This window comes from Phaseolus vulgaris, chromosome 10 (genome assembly GCF_051622355.1).
Source record: "Phaseolus vulgaris cultivar YP4 chromosome 10, ASM5162235v1, whole genome shotgun sequence".
NCBI lineage: Eukaryota > Viridiplantae > Streptophyta > Magnoliopsida > Fabales > Fabaceae > Phaseolus > Phaseolus vulgaris.
The window spans coordinates 9,844,640-9,862,170 of NC_143507.1; the positions used below are offsets into that span (position 1 = coordinate 9,844,640).

Sequence of the window (17,531 nt, forward strand, 5' to 3'; positions counted from 1 at the left end):
CTAATCTTTAAAATAGTTGACATGAATAATTATGATAATATAAAATTATAACTTAAAGAGTAAAATTCATTCATATAAAATTATTGACTATGTGAACATATTGTTGAAAGAAATATATTTATATAATTTCATACGTTTTAGGGTGTTTCTTCCTGCACTCCCAACAAATAATATCATTTTTAAAAATATTTCCAAATTACTTTTTTTGGAATGTTTCTATAACATACTTTTTCGAATTCATGAAATATATTTTTAGAAAACATTTTTCAAAACAGAATTTAGGGAATAAACTTTTTGGAATGTACTATATACATTCCGGAATAAACTTTCCCGAATAATTTTTTTTTCAAAGTATAGTTTAGAAAGAACTTCCAAAATAATGACAAATTAAGCATTTTGATCATTTCAGGTGAAATGGGTTGCAGGAATAGATTTGATGGGGGGTGGAGGAAGAAACAGCATCTCTTTTAAGTATATGTGTGTGTGAATCCTTGAGACATTCTTGTAAAACATTGGAGAAGAAGATATGCAACACTTGATTTAAAAGCAGTGTATGTGTGACTGGTTGAATTAAAATGGTATATTTTACTAACTATACAAATATATATATATATATATATATATATATATATATATGTGAGTGATAAAGTACAGATGCAAGAATAAGATGTACGGATGAATATTCATTATTTTATTTCATTTGATTTTGCATGGCCAAATGGCAATGAACTTTGTATTCAAAAGTAAACAAATTAAGATGGCGGCAAAAAAAGGCCAATGTTTGAGTGTAACTCTATAGCTTTGTTTAATACACCCATTTTCCATTGTAGAAGCTGGCCGGCGGAGTTACACATGCATATGCCACTTTTTGTACCTTTCTACTCCTTTTCTAGTTTCTGTCATTCTTGTTATTCTAAGCTCATCTTGTTCACTGTGTCACATTTCTCTCTTTATGTGTATATATATCTATATATAAACATGTCATTCTTAAGGTCATCTTTCATTTGAGTTTCACAGAGTGTTCTGAGGATTTGGAGAGATTATCAAACCTCTTTGAGAGGTGGATTTCTGGTAATGCTCACAAACTCTATATGTGAACTAGGAAAGTTGTAAATCTGCATTTTTATCTGTTGTTTCAGATCTTTTTTGTTATCTCAACTCAACTGCAATATGTTGTGGGGCATTGGCACATTTTTATCATATTTTGCTGATATAGTTCATCAATATCTACATTTAAAAGTTTCTAATTGACTCAGAGCTCAAAAGTGCATATTATATAAAGGAAGATAAAGCAGCTTCAAAATGGGAGAGGGATCTGTGGAACTTGATGCTATTATAAAGGAAGCTGTTGATCTGGTATGTGAATAAAAAATAAAACAATTGTTGCATGATGGTTCTTTTGTGTAGCAGTTATTTGTTCCTCCTCAATTTGGAGATGAAAACATGTTTCAGTTTCTTAAATGCAAAGTATCAGTTAGTATTTCAATGTTGGTTAATCAGCTGGGGAATTACTCAGAAGCTGTTTGGCTTTTGTTAAAAAAAAATGTGTTTGAATTTCTTGTTGCTAGCTTGGAAAATAAAATAATCTATCTAAATGGATGTCTTAGTGAGAAGAGGAGATTGCATGGTTTATTCTTGTGAAAAAAAAAGGAAAGAAAGGTAAAAACGAAAATTAGAGAAATCTTCAACAAAAAAATCTCTTAATGAATAATATCTCTAACTTTGTGTTTCGGATAGGATATTTTAATAGGATAAAATTTATTCTTTTTGAAATGATTTACGACAATATTTTGGGTAAGAAATTCAAATTTTAAAATTTTATTAAAGTACTTAGATTACTTACATTTAAAGAGTTTTAAATTTCGCACACAAAAAAAAAAGTAATAATTTGAAATTCTTCGTATTCTCAAATTTATATTTTGGTATTCATAGTTTGTTTTGACTTGGACTTGGACTGATTTGACTCGATCTAGGTTCGGGTAGATTTGGCTTGTTGGATCAACTCAACTTAGTTTGATATGACCCTGACTTGATGTCTCGATTCAACATGAGCCCAACTTGATTTGATCAAACCCAACCTGATTTGTCACAATCCCACCTAGATCCAACCCAACCTTGACCCAATGGAACTTGACTCGACATGGACCTAGCCCAACTCGACTAAACGTGATCCCTGCTCCACTCAACTTAACTTGGGTCCAGGTCAACTCAACTTGACATGGACTTGGTGGGTCAACTCTACTCATATGAGCCCATACCAACTCAAGTCAACCTGTGCCCAAATCATCTTAGCTTGACCTTGGCCTGGGTCGACTCAACTCGAATCAGTTTGCCCGGGCCGACTTGACTCGACCTGGGCCAAGCAGACTCCATTCGATTCGACCTGAGTCTAGGCCAACTCAACTCAATCTAGCTCTGGGCCAACTTAGTTTGACCAGGACCCGAGCCCACTCGGCTCAACATGGACCCAAATTGACTCGACTCAATATGATACTAGCTCGACTAGACTTCACTCGACTTGGGTTCGAGTTGACTTGGCTTGACTCTGACCCTGGTCGACTAAACTCAACTTTGCATGAGCCCGACTTAGTGCTATTTTACTTGCATCTACCTAATCTAGCATTTCATAACTTGAAAGTAATCTTGTTTAACGTAAATTCAGAACAAGTTTTGCAAATATAATATGAAAAAATATTGAAGAATTTAAAAAAAAAATAACATCAGTCAAGATCTACTACAAAAAGATTATCAATATTGATATTTTTGAATTTTTAACAATTATTTGATATTTAAATAAATTTTGAATTTTCTAGCAATTAAAATACTTTATCCAAACAAAAAAAATTAAAATTTATTAAATTGGAATTACCTTATCCAAACCAAACATTTAAAAAATGAACCGATGTGAAATAAGATCAATTCAAGTTGTATTTGAATGTCTTATAAATTGTACCAAACTCCAAACACGAGGTAAGGAGTTGGTCTTTCAATAGAATCCAATGGCATCATGTAACCAACCTTACTCAATGGGATAAAACTTATGTTGTGTCGTGTGTATCTTCTAGAGTCCAAACTCAGAAGTTGAAGAAATATGTATGGTGAAAATTTTAAATTTATTTCTATAATGATTAGTAGTACATAGGAGGTAAAAACCAATTTAGTCTAGGCATTTGATGAACTTGGAATTTGAAATGCAGGAGAACATTCCTCTTGAAGAGGTTTTTGATAATCTCAAATGCACAAGAGAAGGTTTAAGCTCTGAGAAAGTACAAGAGAGACTAGACTTGTTTGGATACAATAAGCTTGAAGAAAAGAAGGTGAAAAGCCAAACTTCAATGCTTTTTAGTTTCTTATTTCCTTTTCAAATTGTTGCTCAGTTTTCTCATGAAATGCTTCTGTATAAACTTTTTAATGCTTGAACAGGAAAGTAAGATACTGAAGTTTTTGGGCTTTATGTGGAATCCTCTGTCATGGGTTATGGAAGCTGCTGCTATCATGGCCATAGGCATGGCTCATGGAGGGGTAACTCTTCACCATTTCTTTTTTATTTAAAACTATTTTCCATGATTTTGCCAAGTTTAATTCAATTAATGAAGAAAACAACAATTTAACAGCTATGGATCAATTTGGTCCCTAATCTTACAATAAAAAAAATAAATAAATTTTGTTTATGACTATTTGACAATTGTTAGAAAATTTGGTTCTTGATGTTACAAAATAAAAATTTAGTACATGATTATTTGACAATTGTCAATAAGTTTGATTCATAACATTGACATCACTGGTTCATTTGATTCTTAACATTACTAAATCAACCAACACAGACCCCAAATTTAAATACACAATCTCTGACATGAGGGACAAAGTTGGCTATGAAGTTGGCACCAGTTTGACTAAAGGTACCAAAATTAGGAATTCAATTGGCAAACCCTAATGTCAGAGGCTAAAATGACTAATAGTTTCCAATTTCATGTTTTTATTTTATTTCAGACTAAAATATCAACTATTAAAATTTCAAGGATAGATTTGATGTTTTACACTTTTCATGGCAAATTTTATTCTATTCCTTTTGCTACTTTTAATTTGGAAGTTATAGATACTATTAATTTTCAAAGGACTGAAGATTAATTTTTGGTGGTAAGTAGTTACTATCATAGATTTGAATGTAAAAGTCATATTTCAATAATTTTCTCAGAACTGTTTTACAATTTATAATCCATTATTCAGTACATTTGATTTCACAATAACAAGTACTTAATTCTGCAGAATGAAAGAGGAGATTATCAAGATTTTGTTGGCATAGTTCTTTTGCTACTTATAAACTCCACCATCAGTTTCATAGAAGAAAACAATGCTGGCAATGCAGCTGCTGCCCTTATGGCCAGATTAGCCCCTAAAGCAAAGGTCCTTTCCTTTCCCTCTTCAACTGATTTAACTGTGGCTTCCTGCATCATAATTGCATGTTTTTTTTGTTTTCCTTTCAGATTTCTCTTCCAATGTCTTTGTTATACTGTTTTGTTTACATTTCCTTTGACATCCAATTACATTTGCAGGTACTTCGTGATGGAAAATGGAGTGAAGAAGATGCTTCAGTGTTGGTTCCTGGAGACATAATTAGCATCAAGCTTGGTGACATCATTCCTGCTGATGCACGTCTCCTTGAAGGTGATCCTTTGAAGATTGATCAGGTAAAATTGGCTGTCAATGGCTGAGGTTGATTCATAAGGCTCTTCTTATTGTTGTTGATGCATATATAGATGACATGTGACATTAACTTCATCATCATTCCATTCCATACATGCCCAAGAGTTGAACTAAGAAATAGATTTTAGAAGCTAGAAAAGGGTATCCTATACAATTTCAATAATAGGATTCATTGATATTTTTAGTGATATCACACATTCAATCATACTTAATTCGATGGAGTTGTTTGATATGAAAGGGATCTTCTATAATTTTGCACGTGACTCAGTCATTAATAACTTGATTCCAGGAGTCCTATTGAAACCAAGAAATATAAGTCTGTCTGCCATCCACACCATAATAAATGAAGTTTTTCGAAAAAACATGCTAGTTCTCCTTTGGATAAGAGAGATAGGACTAAAGAGAGAGTCAAATAAGGATCTTTCGTGTATAATTATATATGTTTATGTGTTTTTCAGTCTGCTCTTACTGGAGAGTCACTTCCTGTCAGCAAACATCCTGGAGAAGGAGTGTATTCTGGTTCAACTTGCAAGCAAGGAGAGATTGAGGCAGTAGTTATTGCAACCGGAGTTCACACCTTTTTTGGAAAGGCAGCCCATCTTGTGGAGAACACAACACATGTTGGACATTTCCAGAAGGTTCTCATATATAGGATTCTTAGTGCTGTTAATGTTGTGCAAATGAATGTTGTCTCAAGTAAAGTCATTTCCTTGTGAAATATTGTCAAGATAATGCTGAATGACATCACATAATTGTTACAGGTTCTAACATCTATTGGAAACTTCTGCATCTGTTCAATTGCTGTTGGTATGGTCATTGAAATCATTGTGATATATGCAATCCATAGAAAGGGATACAGAAATGGTATTGATAACCTCCTGGTTCTATTAATTGGTGGCATCCCTATTGCAATGCCCACTGTCCTTTCTGTTACAATGGCTATTGGTTCACACCGCTTGTCTCAGCAGGTTTGTGATCCAAATATTTCAATGGCTTTTATAAGACCATTAATCTCTGTGCTGTTGAGGTAATAACTAACATGGGTGTATCCTTTGCAGGGTGCCATAACAAAGAGAATGACTGCCATTGAAGAGATGGCTGGAATGGATGTGTTATGCAGTGACAAGACAGGCACATTAACTCTTAACAAGCTTTCAGTGGACAAGAATATCATTGAGGTCTAAATTTTTTTCTTAGTTCCTACAATAAAACTGAACATAGCAAATGGTTTGACATAAATTTCATATGGGCCAAATGTCTGGAAACATGTAGATCAGAATTCCAATGTCTTGTAACGTGCAAAGGTGAATTGGACATGACATGGGAGATTCCTTCAAGCAATGCTAATAATTAGACTACTCAACTTCCTAAAGAAACATATTATGGGAAAGTAATGAGCAACGCTAATAATTGACATCAACTTACAATTTATGATAAAGCACTCAAAAAATCCTTTTCATATATTGCACCTTTAAATTTTGCATACATAAATAGATATTAATGAATATGAGTGATGGTGTTATGCTAACTTTGTTTTTCCAAACAACTATCAATATCTGGTAGGTTTTTGTTAAAAACGTTGACAGTGACATGGTTGTACTTATGGCTGCAAGAGCATCAAGGCTTGAGAACCAGGATGCAATTGATTGTGCTATAGTTTCAATGTTAGCAGACCCAAAGGAGGTACAAGTTTAAAGATACCTTATTACTGAAAATACTAAAGCTTTTTTGCCATTGCATTTTCCAAAATTTTATAAATTTGCAGATGCTAGCTTAACTAATATCCTATATTAGCAGACACTAAATTTTCAATATTCTAACTGTAGCATTCAGCAAATCAAGTTTCCACCATCTTCTGTAGTTGAAATTTGATTAGTCTACTAATAGGCCTTTACTTTTGCTAGGCACGAGTTGGAATAGAAGAAGTTCACTTCCTTCCATTCAATCCAACTGATAAAAGAACTGCACTAACATACCTTGATGCTGCTGGTAAGATGCACAGGGTTAGCAAAGGAGCACCAGAGCAGGTAGTACATAATCCAATTCTAAAGAATCATGTTACCAACTAGAGTAACATTGTTTGATCATTATTTAACTATGTTTTGTAGATTCTCAATCTTGCACATAACAAATCAGAAATACAACAAAAGGTTCATGCAATTATTGAGAAGTTTGCAGAACGTGGACTTCGTTCTCTTGCAGTTGCCCGCCAGGTTTAAGCCCTGTGAATTCTCCATCATCTCGTTGGTATACAGTGTGTGCATTTTTTTATAGAAATTAAATTTTTCTCCAATTTAGGAAGTGCCTGAGAGAACTAAAGACAGTCCAGGAGGACCATGGGAGTTTGTTGGCCTTCTCCCTCTTTTCGATCCACCTCGTCATGATAGTGCAGAAACAATCAGAAGAGCCCTTGATCTTGGCGTGAGTGTCAAAATGATCACTGGTATGTGTCACTATTACTTTATGTTCATTTATTAAGAGTATTGCAAATATCTTGATTGCGTTTACAATATGAACTTTATTGTAAACTTTAAGGAAATGCCTCTAAGTGAACAAACAAGTTCTAGACATAAAACTATGTAAGTTAATTAAATTGTGTTGAGTGGAAACTGGAAAACATTATAAATGGCATCTTCTGTTTGGAAAAATAATTCATGCATTATCACTGTTTAGTGTTCTTCTTACTGTTAGTTTTCTTTAAAGAAATTGTCTTCATGCATAGAACGACTAAATAAATAGTCTTAATTGTTACCTTGATTTCTTCTATGCTTTAATTGTTATTGTTTAGACTGTTCTTACCAAACAATGTGTCCTAGAAAATGAAGAAGTGAAGAAAATGCATTATCAATTTAAAATTGCATGGCTGAACATGACATCTAGCTACCTTTCCAACACCCTGAATTTTTCAAATTCTAAACTAAAGCCTATCTCATTGAGTATTATGGTGAACATAGAAAAAAGTCTGTGATGGTTTCTATCTACTAGTGAGAGATTCTACCTATATAATAGAGTTGTCCTCGTATTCTTCACTGTTTTATTTCTAGTGTACACAAGAAAGAGAAGCTCATGTTATGTAACAAAAAACCCTTTCAGGTGATCAACTTGCAATAGGTAAGGAAACAGGAAGACGTCTCGGGATGGGAACTAACATGTATCCTTCTTCATCACTACTTGGTGAAAATAAAGATGGATTGGGCACTGTCGCTGTTGATGATCTCATTGAGAATGCTGATGGTTTTGCTGGAGTCTTTCCTGGTAAGCCAATAAAGCAGTAATAAAAAAGAAGCTGTAGTTTAATGTGATGTTGTTGATAATGTGTGTTTCCCTCAGAGCACAAGTATGAGATTGTGAAGAGGTTACAAGCTAGAAAACACATTTGTGGGATGACTGGTGATGGGGTGAACGATGCACCTGCCTTGAAGATAGCAGACATAGGTATTGCTGTAGCAGATGCTACAGATGCTGCCAGAAGCGCATCTGACATAGTCCTAACAGAACCTGGGTTGAGTGTGATCATAAGTGCAGTTTTAACTAGCCGTGCAATTTTCCAGAGGATGAAAAATTACACAGTAATCCCACAACTATCTACATATGTAAAAGAAAATATTTCCAATTTTTCTGTGTGACAACAAATCATGATTATTATATTCCTTTTCCTTTGCAGATATATGCTATATCTATCACTATTCGTATTGTGGTAAGCTTTTTTGTACATGAAGAGTATATTCAGAATAAACCTGATCACATCATCGACCTTCTTCTCATTTTCAGTTTTTTTTTTTTTCATTTCAGCTTGGTTTCATGTTACTGAACAGCTTTTGGAAATTTGACTTTCCTCCCTTTATGGTTCTTGTCATTGCCATTCTCAATGATGGTAATATTAACTTCTTTCTAGTATCTTAATCTCAAGTCTCATTATAATTTGATGGTTATTACATGAAATGCTTTCTTTCTTGTCCACTTACTCGTTAGCATCCTTGTAGGTACCATCATGACAATATCTAAAGATAGGGTTAAGCCCTCTCCAATTCCTGATAGTTGGAAGCTTAGTGAAATTTTTACAACTGGGATTGTTCTTGGAAGCTATCTGGCTCTAATGACTGTGATCTTCTTCTATATAGTTGTTGAAACAAACTTCTTTCCTGTAAGTATCTTCTTTCCAGTTGTCCACTACTTCGTTTTTCTTTCACTCAATGATATGATATGAAATATTTTGCCCCAGAACCATTTTGGCGTGAGACACTTTCATTATAATCCAGATGCTGAGGACAGTGATCCAACAAATAGAATGTTGGGATCTGCTGTCTATCTTCAAGTTAGTACCATTAGTCAAGCCTTAATTTTCGTGACAAGGTCAAGGGGTTGGTCCTACACAGAAAGACCTGGTCTTTTGCTTGTCATTGCCTTCATCATTGCTCAAGCGGTACATGGTTTTCTTAACCTCCCTGAATTACTTATTCAAACCTCTAAAACCATTTGAACTTGCTTATTTCATTTTGCTATAATTTTGACAGATTGCAACTGTTATATCTGCCACTGTCACTTGGGATGTTGCTGGGATCAAAAGTATCGGTTGGGGCTGGACAGGTGCCATTTGGCTATACAATACTGTAACTTATTTATTTCTAGATCCTTTGAAGTTTGCAGTTCGTTATGCACTAAGTGGAAGGGCTTGGAATCTGGTGGTAAACCAAAGGGTTAGTACTATGACTGAACCTCTCATAAATTCAGCAAAAAAATTGTGGAGAATGAATGAAGCTATGTCTAACAAGAAATAGGTTGAAAACATAAAGAAGTCTGCCACATGATTTATCATATATTTATAATCTCTAAGACTCAGAATGACTAGAGTGCTTATATAGTTATGTAACATCTTGCTGATGCAAATTAACAGACCGCATTCATCAACAAAAACGACTTTGGTAGAGAAGCTCGTGAGGCTGCATGGGCTACTGAGCAGAGAACCTTACATGGCCTCCACTCTGCTGAGCCAAAAGGGTTTACAGATAAGCACACCTTCAGAGAAATTAATACATTGGCAGAAGAGGCAAGGAGGCGAGCAGAGATAGCAAGGTCACTGTCTTTGTTCATCTTCAAACTCTTTTAATTTTAATTTACCTTTAAATGGTTTTTCTTTTCCCCCTTATTAATATTTTCTTCCTTGTGATGCAGGCTGAGAGAGCTTCACACTCTGAAAGGTAGAGTGGAATCATTTGCCAAGCTAAGGGGGTTGGACATAGATGCGATGAACGGACACTACACTGTCTAAGACTTCATGACTATTATCTATCATGATTGTTATATCATGTGGTTCTTGTATTATGGCTTTGTCTCGAGTCAGACTACATGTTTTTCTTCAACAATGTATCTGCTGAATTTTCATGTACTTTTCATTCAAACCATTGGTTGCTGTTTGCTCTTTTTTGTCTTTCTTCTTCGGGATAATTGTATTTATTTTTATAATAATGTTATATACACATATCACTCTTTGAAAAGTAAAATATTTAATTTGTAAACTTTTCTTAGTTTTACAAGAAAACATGCATGGAAATACTTCTAAACAATACATTCAAGTAATATACAAATCATTGGGTGTCATTTTCTTCTACCAGAGGTGTAAAATGGTCAAAACTTCTGTTTCATGGCATGATATCAACTCAAATTAAAAGATTTTACAGCTGACCCAGAATTTAGTGGCAAGTGGTTTGTGATAGGAAATAATATTACGGTGGCTTAATAGAGAAAATATTCGGAAGACAGTGCTCTGATAATAACAAAGGTAATGTGCAGAAAATAAGGAACTGAGAATGAAACAACAAATCAGAGAAGGAAAACTTCTCTTCCCTGAGGCAACAACTAGCCTCAACTACCTAAATGATCATCAAACCCTTTTCCCTTGATCCCACGCAGACTCTAGCTTTATCACCATGCTTCTCACAGGTGTTGCCAGATATGCAAATTTGTTATAGACTGCATAATCTCCTTCTTTACTCGTACATATATAGGAGTGTGTAAAATTTTAACTTTTAAGTGTCTGAGGTGCAGTTGAGTTGCTATCGGGTGAGGTTAATCACAAGTAATAAATGAAATGACCTCAAACTAAAACTGTTACTGTTAATAGTTTCATATGAAACACATCAAGAACACTCGCTGTGAAAGCAACATCCTATGGGTGTTTTTACAAATACATGTATGAGTTATTTAAACTCTGCATTTTACTCTCTAAAGTGCAGGGTTCAAGTCAGAGGAGCCAAATTCATACACAAATGTACCAGACGTAAAATAAGATAACCTAATTGCTAGAATGAGCAATAAGATCTACTACATCCCATGTAGCTCCTACGCTTTCTTCTAGTTGATGAAGTAATTGAACAGTGAGGATCTCTCTGGGCATGACTTATTCAGAAAGGTCTTCAGATCAACATCTCTTATCTTCTCTTGGAGCTCATTCACCAGAGGCTTGGGGACTTGCTGATGCACATAATAAATGGAAGACACCAGAGAAAGAAATTCAACTAAGCAATCTTAAAATGGAAAGCTTAATGGACATATAATCTACATACCACTTTCAACCACAGAATGTAACAGGCAGAATGTGCAGCTTGTGCTTGGACATCCACAAAATCATCATCAACAAAAGTTGAGCAGGAGTGGAGAAGACACAATTCATTCTGCAGAAAGGTGCCAAAGTCATGATACAGGCCGGTTGCCTCCTTCGAATGGTAGGACTCATCACCAGAATCAGGTACAAAATTATTTATCCAGCACATGGAAAGGAAGCGACGATGAAGCCATAGAGCCTGTTAAAAATCAGCGCCATTAAACATCTAATTCTAAACCTTTAAGAAAACTACTGAGGTAGAAAAACCACTTGCATTCAAGGAACCAAAAATCACTAAAAGGCAACAATCTGATGGGATGTCATAAGACAAGAAAATGATATTCTCGAATTTCAAGAATCCAAAAAAAATCCTGTAAATAATGGATAGAGATTATTTATAAAACTCCAGTTAATCACTGACTTTAGTGAGTAATATGATGACCAATTATGAAATTAATAACAAAGGTCACCTACCTCTCTTCCAACATAACGTTTTATCAGTGTTTCATTCCAATCAAGCTCGTCCTGTCAAACCATAGTTGTCACATAATTAAAAACTAAATTTATGTGCATCTCATATAAGGTCAAGGTGATACAGTAATGTCAATTACATCAGTCAACGTGCAGTTCTTGTATTATAAAAGAGGTACATGCTGCATAATTTATTGTGCAGTAAGTAGTACATTGAATATTCCATTGATAAAGAGTTGTCAAAACCAAGGCCCGACATAGATTACTATCATCAATACCATAAATTGAAGTAGCAAAGCAAGTATGCAATAACAAAAATTATGCAAATTCAGAAACATGACCAGTATGATCATGATGTTATAGTAAGTGAAGCATATATTGCAGGTGGGAGCCTAATAAATTGAGGTATGATATGATTGTTTGGAGCAGTTCACTAGTTTGCAAATTTTACAAGCGTTATTGTCTTCCAACTAACTTGCCTTTCAGTTTTCAATTAACAACTTTTTTTGCATAAATCGTTTTCAGCCCTAAAAAATGTAATTAATTGTTAAGACAAATATTGTGTGAATAATATTTCTAAGAACTTGGTCCCTAACAGAGCCCAATGATGTTGTATAATCCATGTGGCCAATCCCATCAAGTGGGATAAGACTTATATTGTTGTATAAGCACTAATGAATTTTACAATAAACCCAAATCAGTCATTTGGTAAAATGCCATATCTCATATTGTTGTTTGAGTTGTTCTAAAAAAAAGTTCTGCTGCTTTATGTCACATTTCTTGAACATCTGGAACTCGTGGCTCTTGTAAAACAGAACTGAAAGGGAACTTTTTAATGTCTTCGCACATTCTGCTACCATTTCTGCCATTAGATGAGATTGAGGCTATATTTGAATATCAAATGACAAGTCTAATTAAATGGAAAGAAGACTGGAACAACCATAATCACTGCCTATTGTCATTCTATTTCATTGCAAAGCATACCTTCCCTTTCTTTCAATTCAAACATAGTATGACAGACTCAAAATAAAGATACTACCAGATCATGCACAACATTGAAATAAATAAGCATAAATATTACCTTCAAGGCTTGGACTATATTAACATTATGACCACAAGATACAACATCATCCAGACAACTTTGACCCTCCATCATTTTCAGTAATAGTTTCTGCAACATAATGGAAACCATGATTGGCAAAAGAGAAAAATTCTATGCTCGTCAAAGGACACACAACATACTGTATTTTTACTCAATGTTTTTACAGCATGGAAACTATAACTAGTCAGGTTAAAGAAGGTAATCAAAACTTACTCTGCGATAATGAAAACAACAATTATCAGCAACATGCAGTGCAGCCCAACTTCTGGATTTCTTTAACTCACACAGAACCTAAATAGATACAGCTTCATGAGAACCATTCATTATATCATTGACAAGCAAGGTCATATTTAATTTAATTAAAAAGATTTATGGAATGGCAATGGGAGAGGAAATAGGAACGGAATTGAATGTTCAATTGTTGACTCAACTTCATTTTTATATTTGATATACTATAATTAAAATAAAAACACAATAAATAATAATTTAAGATTTTTTTTCAGTCAAATATGCTTAGCTCGTAACACTTGCAACAAAAGAACATCACAGAATCAAAACCTGTTCAATGGTCATGTATGAGACTAACCAGCAACGGTGATTCCATGCACGATAATTCATTTTTGATCTCTGCAAATGATGAGGTAACAAAAAGGAATAAATCAATATTTAATTCAAAAATGAAAATATGATGTCACAATGATGGGAAAAAGGTGAAGCATTATATAAATCCACAATTAAAATCATCACCAGTCCCCCTCCCCATCATTTTCCTTCTCTAGGATGATGTTTTGGAGATTATTTCACATTCACAATACATAATGGATTGAAATAGCAAAGGTGTTAAGAAGATAATGTAAATTATACTGTCAAATGTTACCATAGAATCTTGTATAATATGTCCTTGTATTGAGAAAAGGTCAGAACAAAGGTAAAAGTAACAATTATCCTTCTCTCATGTATGAATGCCCACCAATCATACAAACATAAAATAAAACATTTCCAATTTAAACAGCATGATGTTCCCATACTGAAATTAGACCTCAGCTATTTTTTCCACCAGCTCAGATTCTTTTCCCAATATCTCTTTGAAATTTGAACAGTTTCCAGAGATTGACTTGATCACCCATCGCCTAAATAAAATACTTCTATACATTAGATTGCTATTCGTGTTCCAAAGCCTCAGGAGGATCAATTATTATTCAAAATTAAAACCTATACAAAACTAATCTAGAAAATATTCATTCTTTTAGTGATGAGGACAAAGCCATTAGAAGAGTCACATTCAATACCTATGATTCCAAGCTTGTTCGCTTTTGGGTGAATATGAGAGTACAAGTTCTGACAGGAGAAGTTCATCTACAAACATTGAGAGCTGCTGCTTCTTGGACACTATTAACTTTCTGCAATTGCACAGAAAAAATTAAGAACTTGGTAACAAAAATCAAATTCCTAACAAATTCCCTCAGTAGAGATTATCCCTACTTTTTCTTAGTACGTTCATTACAAATCCTATCCTGTATGTTCCCTCATACATCACAACACTTTGTGTAACACTAAGCTTATGTTGTTGTTGACTCTTGAGCACCTAACATTTAGACTATATAGTACCGCAGGTCTTGTGACTGCAGTAAAATTTTACTTTCATCTCTCAAGAGGCACGTTTCTATCATAAGAAGATTATGCGATCATTTAGACATTTGAACAAAGGAAAATGCTGTCAAATAAATCTGTTATCATGAGCAGTTAAAACAATTCACTGGAATCTATCAACTTACAAGATCGTCTTATAGATCTCAACAACAAAAACATTAAAAAAAAATCATTAATAGATAAGAGGAGAACCTGCAATTCCAAGCTGTCATAAAATCACAGCTTAGCACCAGAAGAGACTTGCTGTGTCTCAGAAGGGTACTCTCAAGATGATCACAAGAAGAGGCAGGTAAACAAATTCCAACTTTGTCAGATTGGTTGTCACACATTCTGTATTGTTTAAATGTAATCATAAATGCATGTTTAACTGTTCTATATAACGGTAGAAGAACATGAGTTGAAATTCCCAATTTATGATCTCTGTTCCAGAAATATATGTTGTCTTGTTTGGAAGATTCCACGGAGCTTACTATTCCATCTTCTGATTGATGGCTAGCTTCATAAGATAAACTAGACGAAATGTCTGATTCTTCCTTTAGCAAGGGAAATTGTGAGGGGTGAATAAAGCCCAGCTCGTCACTAGATAAAAAAACATAAGGTAAAACATATTTAAAGGAGGAAACATAATATAGTTAAATCAAGCAACAAAGAAACAAGATTGACCTTAACCAAGTGACATTGCTTACAGGGTGTTATTCCATCATCAAGGTTATATTTTACAATATTTTATATCATCCAGAGACTTCATATGAAGGAAGCTCACAAAATTTACTAAAATAAATTAGAATTAGTTTTTATACAAATTAAAAATCTTACTATTAGGCCTCCGTTATGAAAAGGTTAAAACTAGAATAGAAAGCAGCATATTGATTAACGGGAATGATAGAAAAATTTACAAGTTTCTAAAGCAACCATCAGGGCAAGTATTATACGAGTTTTTATGCATGAAATCACTAAACCTTACATTAGAGCATCAGATTCAAGGATATCCTCCAACTGGCGTAAGAGATCCATAGCCTCAACTTTAGAATCAGACTCTTCACTCATATTTGTTAACCTGTATCAAGCCAAAGGTGCTGACTTCAAGCAAAACAAAAAAGGATGGAATCAATTGTCAAATCAATCTCATTAAATACTAGATGAGGAACAAAGTCATTACATCACAAAAAGAAAGTCTTCACACGTAAGAAGGAAAATCATTAACTATCGATAATCCATTTCTTTTAACTAAAGCACCAGTTACAAATAGCCTCAAACTCACAGAAACTATTTACAAAACCAACAAGGCAAATAAAGCTCACAAGACTTGCACATCCCTCAATTTTTCATACATGAAATCCATTTCATACACTACTGCAGCAATGTCTTACGGGAATTTTCACAAGCAGGTCACGGGCACTACCAATTCACACTTTTTGAGCAAGACCCAGATGAGATTATGAGCACGTGAAGTTGTTTCGGTTTCAAAAACAAAAAGAAAGAGTTTTTTTTCTTCTGGGTTTCACAAACTTGCAGGTTCCTTTGGGAATAAAAGGGTTATCATTATCATTCAAACTAAAGCAAACCAAATTGTAGACAAACAAAGCAAATTGAAAAGCAGTGATGCAATTGCAAAGAGAGAAAGATAAGAAATGAATCAAAGTTCAGTTTGAAAAAATCACCTTTCCCACTCTGATCGCTGTTCCTCAACAACTTGACCACAAATCATACAAACTCACCAAAGCTGAATTAATCTCATAATAATTAACTAATCATTTTGAAAACAAAGGAGTTTAATTTTAATATTTGGTAAGTGTATCAAGTTATTAAAAATTAATTTAAAATATAACTTTTGAAGTAACTATCATAGTTGGTAAGAAAAAATAACTATGATGAGAAAAGTAGCTGAAAGTTATCAAACCAAAAAATTATTGAAAGATTATCAACTAAAGAAACTAATAAAAGTAAAAGACAAAATTAAATATATTTATACAAAAAAAAAATCTACAAATACTAACTCTTATAATATTTTAGTTATATTTGGCATTCTGTATTTATTAGTAATCTTATACTATATTTTTATCATATTTAAAAAAAACTTATTTTTAAATAGACATAAGATATTTAAAATAAAGTAAAAATGGATTTGAAAACACAATCTAATATGAAAAATGTTTTAAAAAAATAAAAAAAAAATAAAGGAAATTTACCAACAATCAATATTAATATATTAAAATATAATTCTAAAATAATAAAGCAAATATTTTAAATGATATGGTAGTTAAAAGTAAATTATATAGTGTAAAAGTACCTAAGTAATAATAATAAACTCATTTTCTATTATTTTCAATGACTTATTTAGTAAAAGATTAAGAGAAAAACAAATTTACTTTATTCAAAAAATAAAAAATAGGGAATTAAGAAAATAAAATAATTTCTCAAGTAGAAAATATTTAAAAAGAAACTTAATAAATATTTGAAGAACAAAGCAAAAGTAAATAAAAAAGTTTAGAAGGTTAATTCTAATTGTATTGTAGAAAATGTTACAAGCTAATAAGACTTCTTTAACAAACCTAGTAATAGAGTTACACAATTTTTTCGGTTAGTAAAAAAGTTTTGGGTATTTTTTCCTGCACCCCTACATTCTATACAATACAAGAATTATCTTGACAATTTTGGATAATTTCAAAATAAGGGTTTTTGTAAGCAAAAGATATTTATCGAACAGGAGTTCTGTAAATTTTCAAAATATATTTTTTTAATTTCTTAAATGATAAATCTAAAATCCATAAAATTTATTTTTTTAATTTTTTAAATGATAAATCTAGAATTCATAAAATGTGTTATGGAAAGTATGTTTCAGAAATAGTAATCCATGTTATTTTTAAAAAAGGTAAAATAGTCTTTTTCAAGAATAATGGAATGCAGGAAATCATTTGTTTGGGTGCAGGGAGAAACAACCAAAAGTTTTAAACTAACTAAAATGAAATATCAAACATATTCATAAAAAAATAATATAATTAT

The 17,531-nt window shown here is 33.0% G+C and overlaps 2 protein-coding genes across 10 annotated transcripts; one reads left to right on the top strand and one right to left on the bottom strand.

Moving 5' to 3' along the window:
* Window positions 1-943: 943 nt before the first annotated feature.
* On the top strand, window positions 944-10,216 carry LOC137818629 (plasma membrane ATPase 1). Its single transcript, XM_068622158.2, has 22 exons — window positions 944-1,071; window positions 1,257-1,356; window positions 3,198-3,317; window positions 3,424-3,522; window positions 4,267-4,404; window positions 4,554-4,688; window positions 5,163-5,342; window positions 5,466-5,672; window positions 5,763-5,882; window positions 6,268-6,387; window positions 6,609-6,731; window positions 6,813-6,917; window positions 7,003-7,147; window positions 7,798-7,959; window positions 8,035-8,273; window positions 8,369-8,401; window positions 8,497-8,578; window positions 8,688-8,848; window positions 8,927-9,127; window positions 9,219-9,401; window positions 9,599-9,777; window positions 9,877-10,216. The coding sequence occupies exons 2-22, from the start codon at window positions 1,303-1,305 to the stop codon at window positions 9,971-9,973; spliced, it is 2,883 nt and encodes a 960-aa protein (XP_068478259.2). The 5' UTR covers window positions 944-1,071; window positions 1,257-1,302; the 3' UTR covers window positions 9,974-10,216.
* A 577-nt stretch (window positions 10,217-10,793) lies between these two features.
* LOC137818630 (Protein prenylyltransferase superfamily protein) lies at window positions 10,794-16,323 on the bottom strand. Of its 9 annotated transcripts, none has more exons than XM_068622162.2 (11): window positions 16,190-16,323; window positions 15,493-15,604; window positions 14,721-15,107; window positions 14,168-14,278; window positions 13,918-14,008; window positions 13,437-13,505; window positions 13,092-13,169; window positions 12,858-12,947; window positions 11,780-11,830; window positions 11,268-11,504; window positions 10,794-11,175 (listed from the first exon to the last, which is right to left on the bottom strand). In XM_068622162.2, exons 2-11 carry the CDS (start codon window positions 15,573-15,575, stop codon window positions 11,056-11,058), a joined length of 1,317 nt encoding a protein of 438 aa, XP_068478263.1. In that variant the 5' UTR covers window positions 15,576-15,604; window positions 16,190-16,323; the 3' UTR covers window positions 10,794-11,055. The 9 variants fall into 9 exon arrangements, with proteins under 9 accessions (XP_068478263.1, XP_068478260.1, XP_068478262.1 ...); XM_068622159.2 differs by having other exon boundaries at window positions 15,493-15,608; window positions 16,190-16,310; XM_068622161.2 differs by lacking the exon at window positions 16,190-16,323 and adding an exon at window positions 15,899-16,187 and having other exon boundaries at window positions 15,493-15,608.
* Between the last annotated feature and the right edge of the window lie 1,208 nt (window positions 16,324-17,531).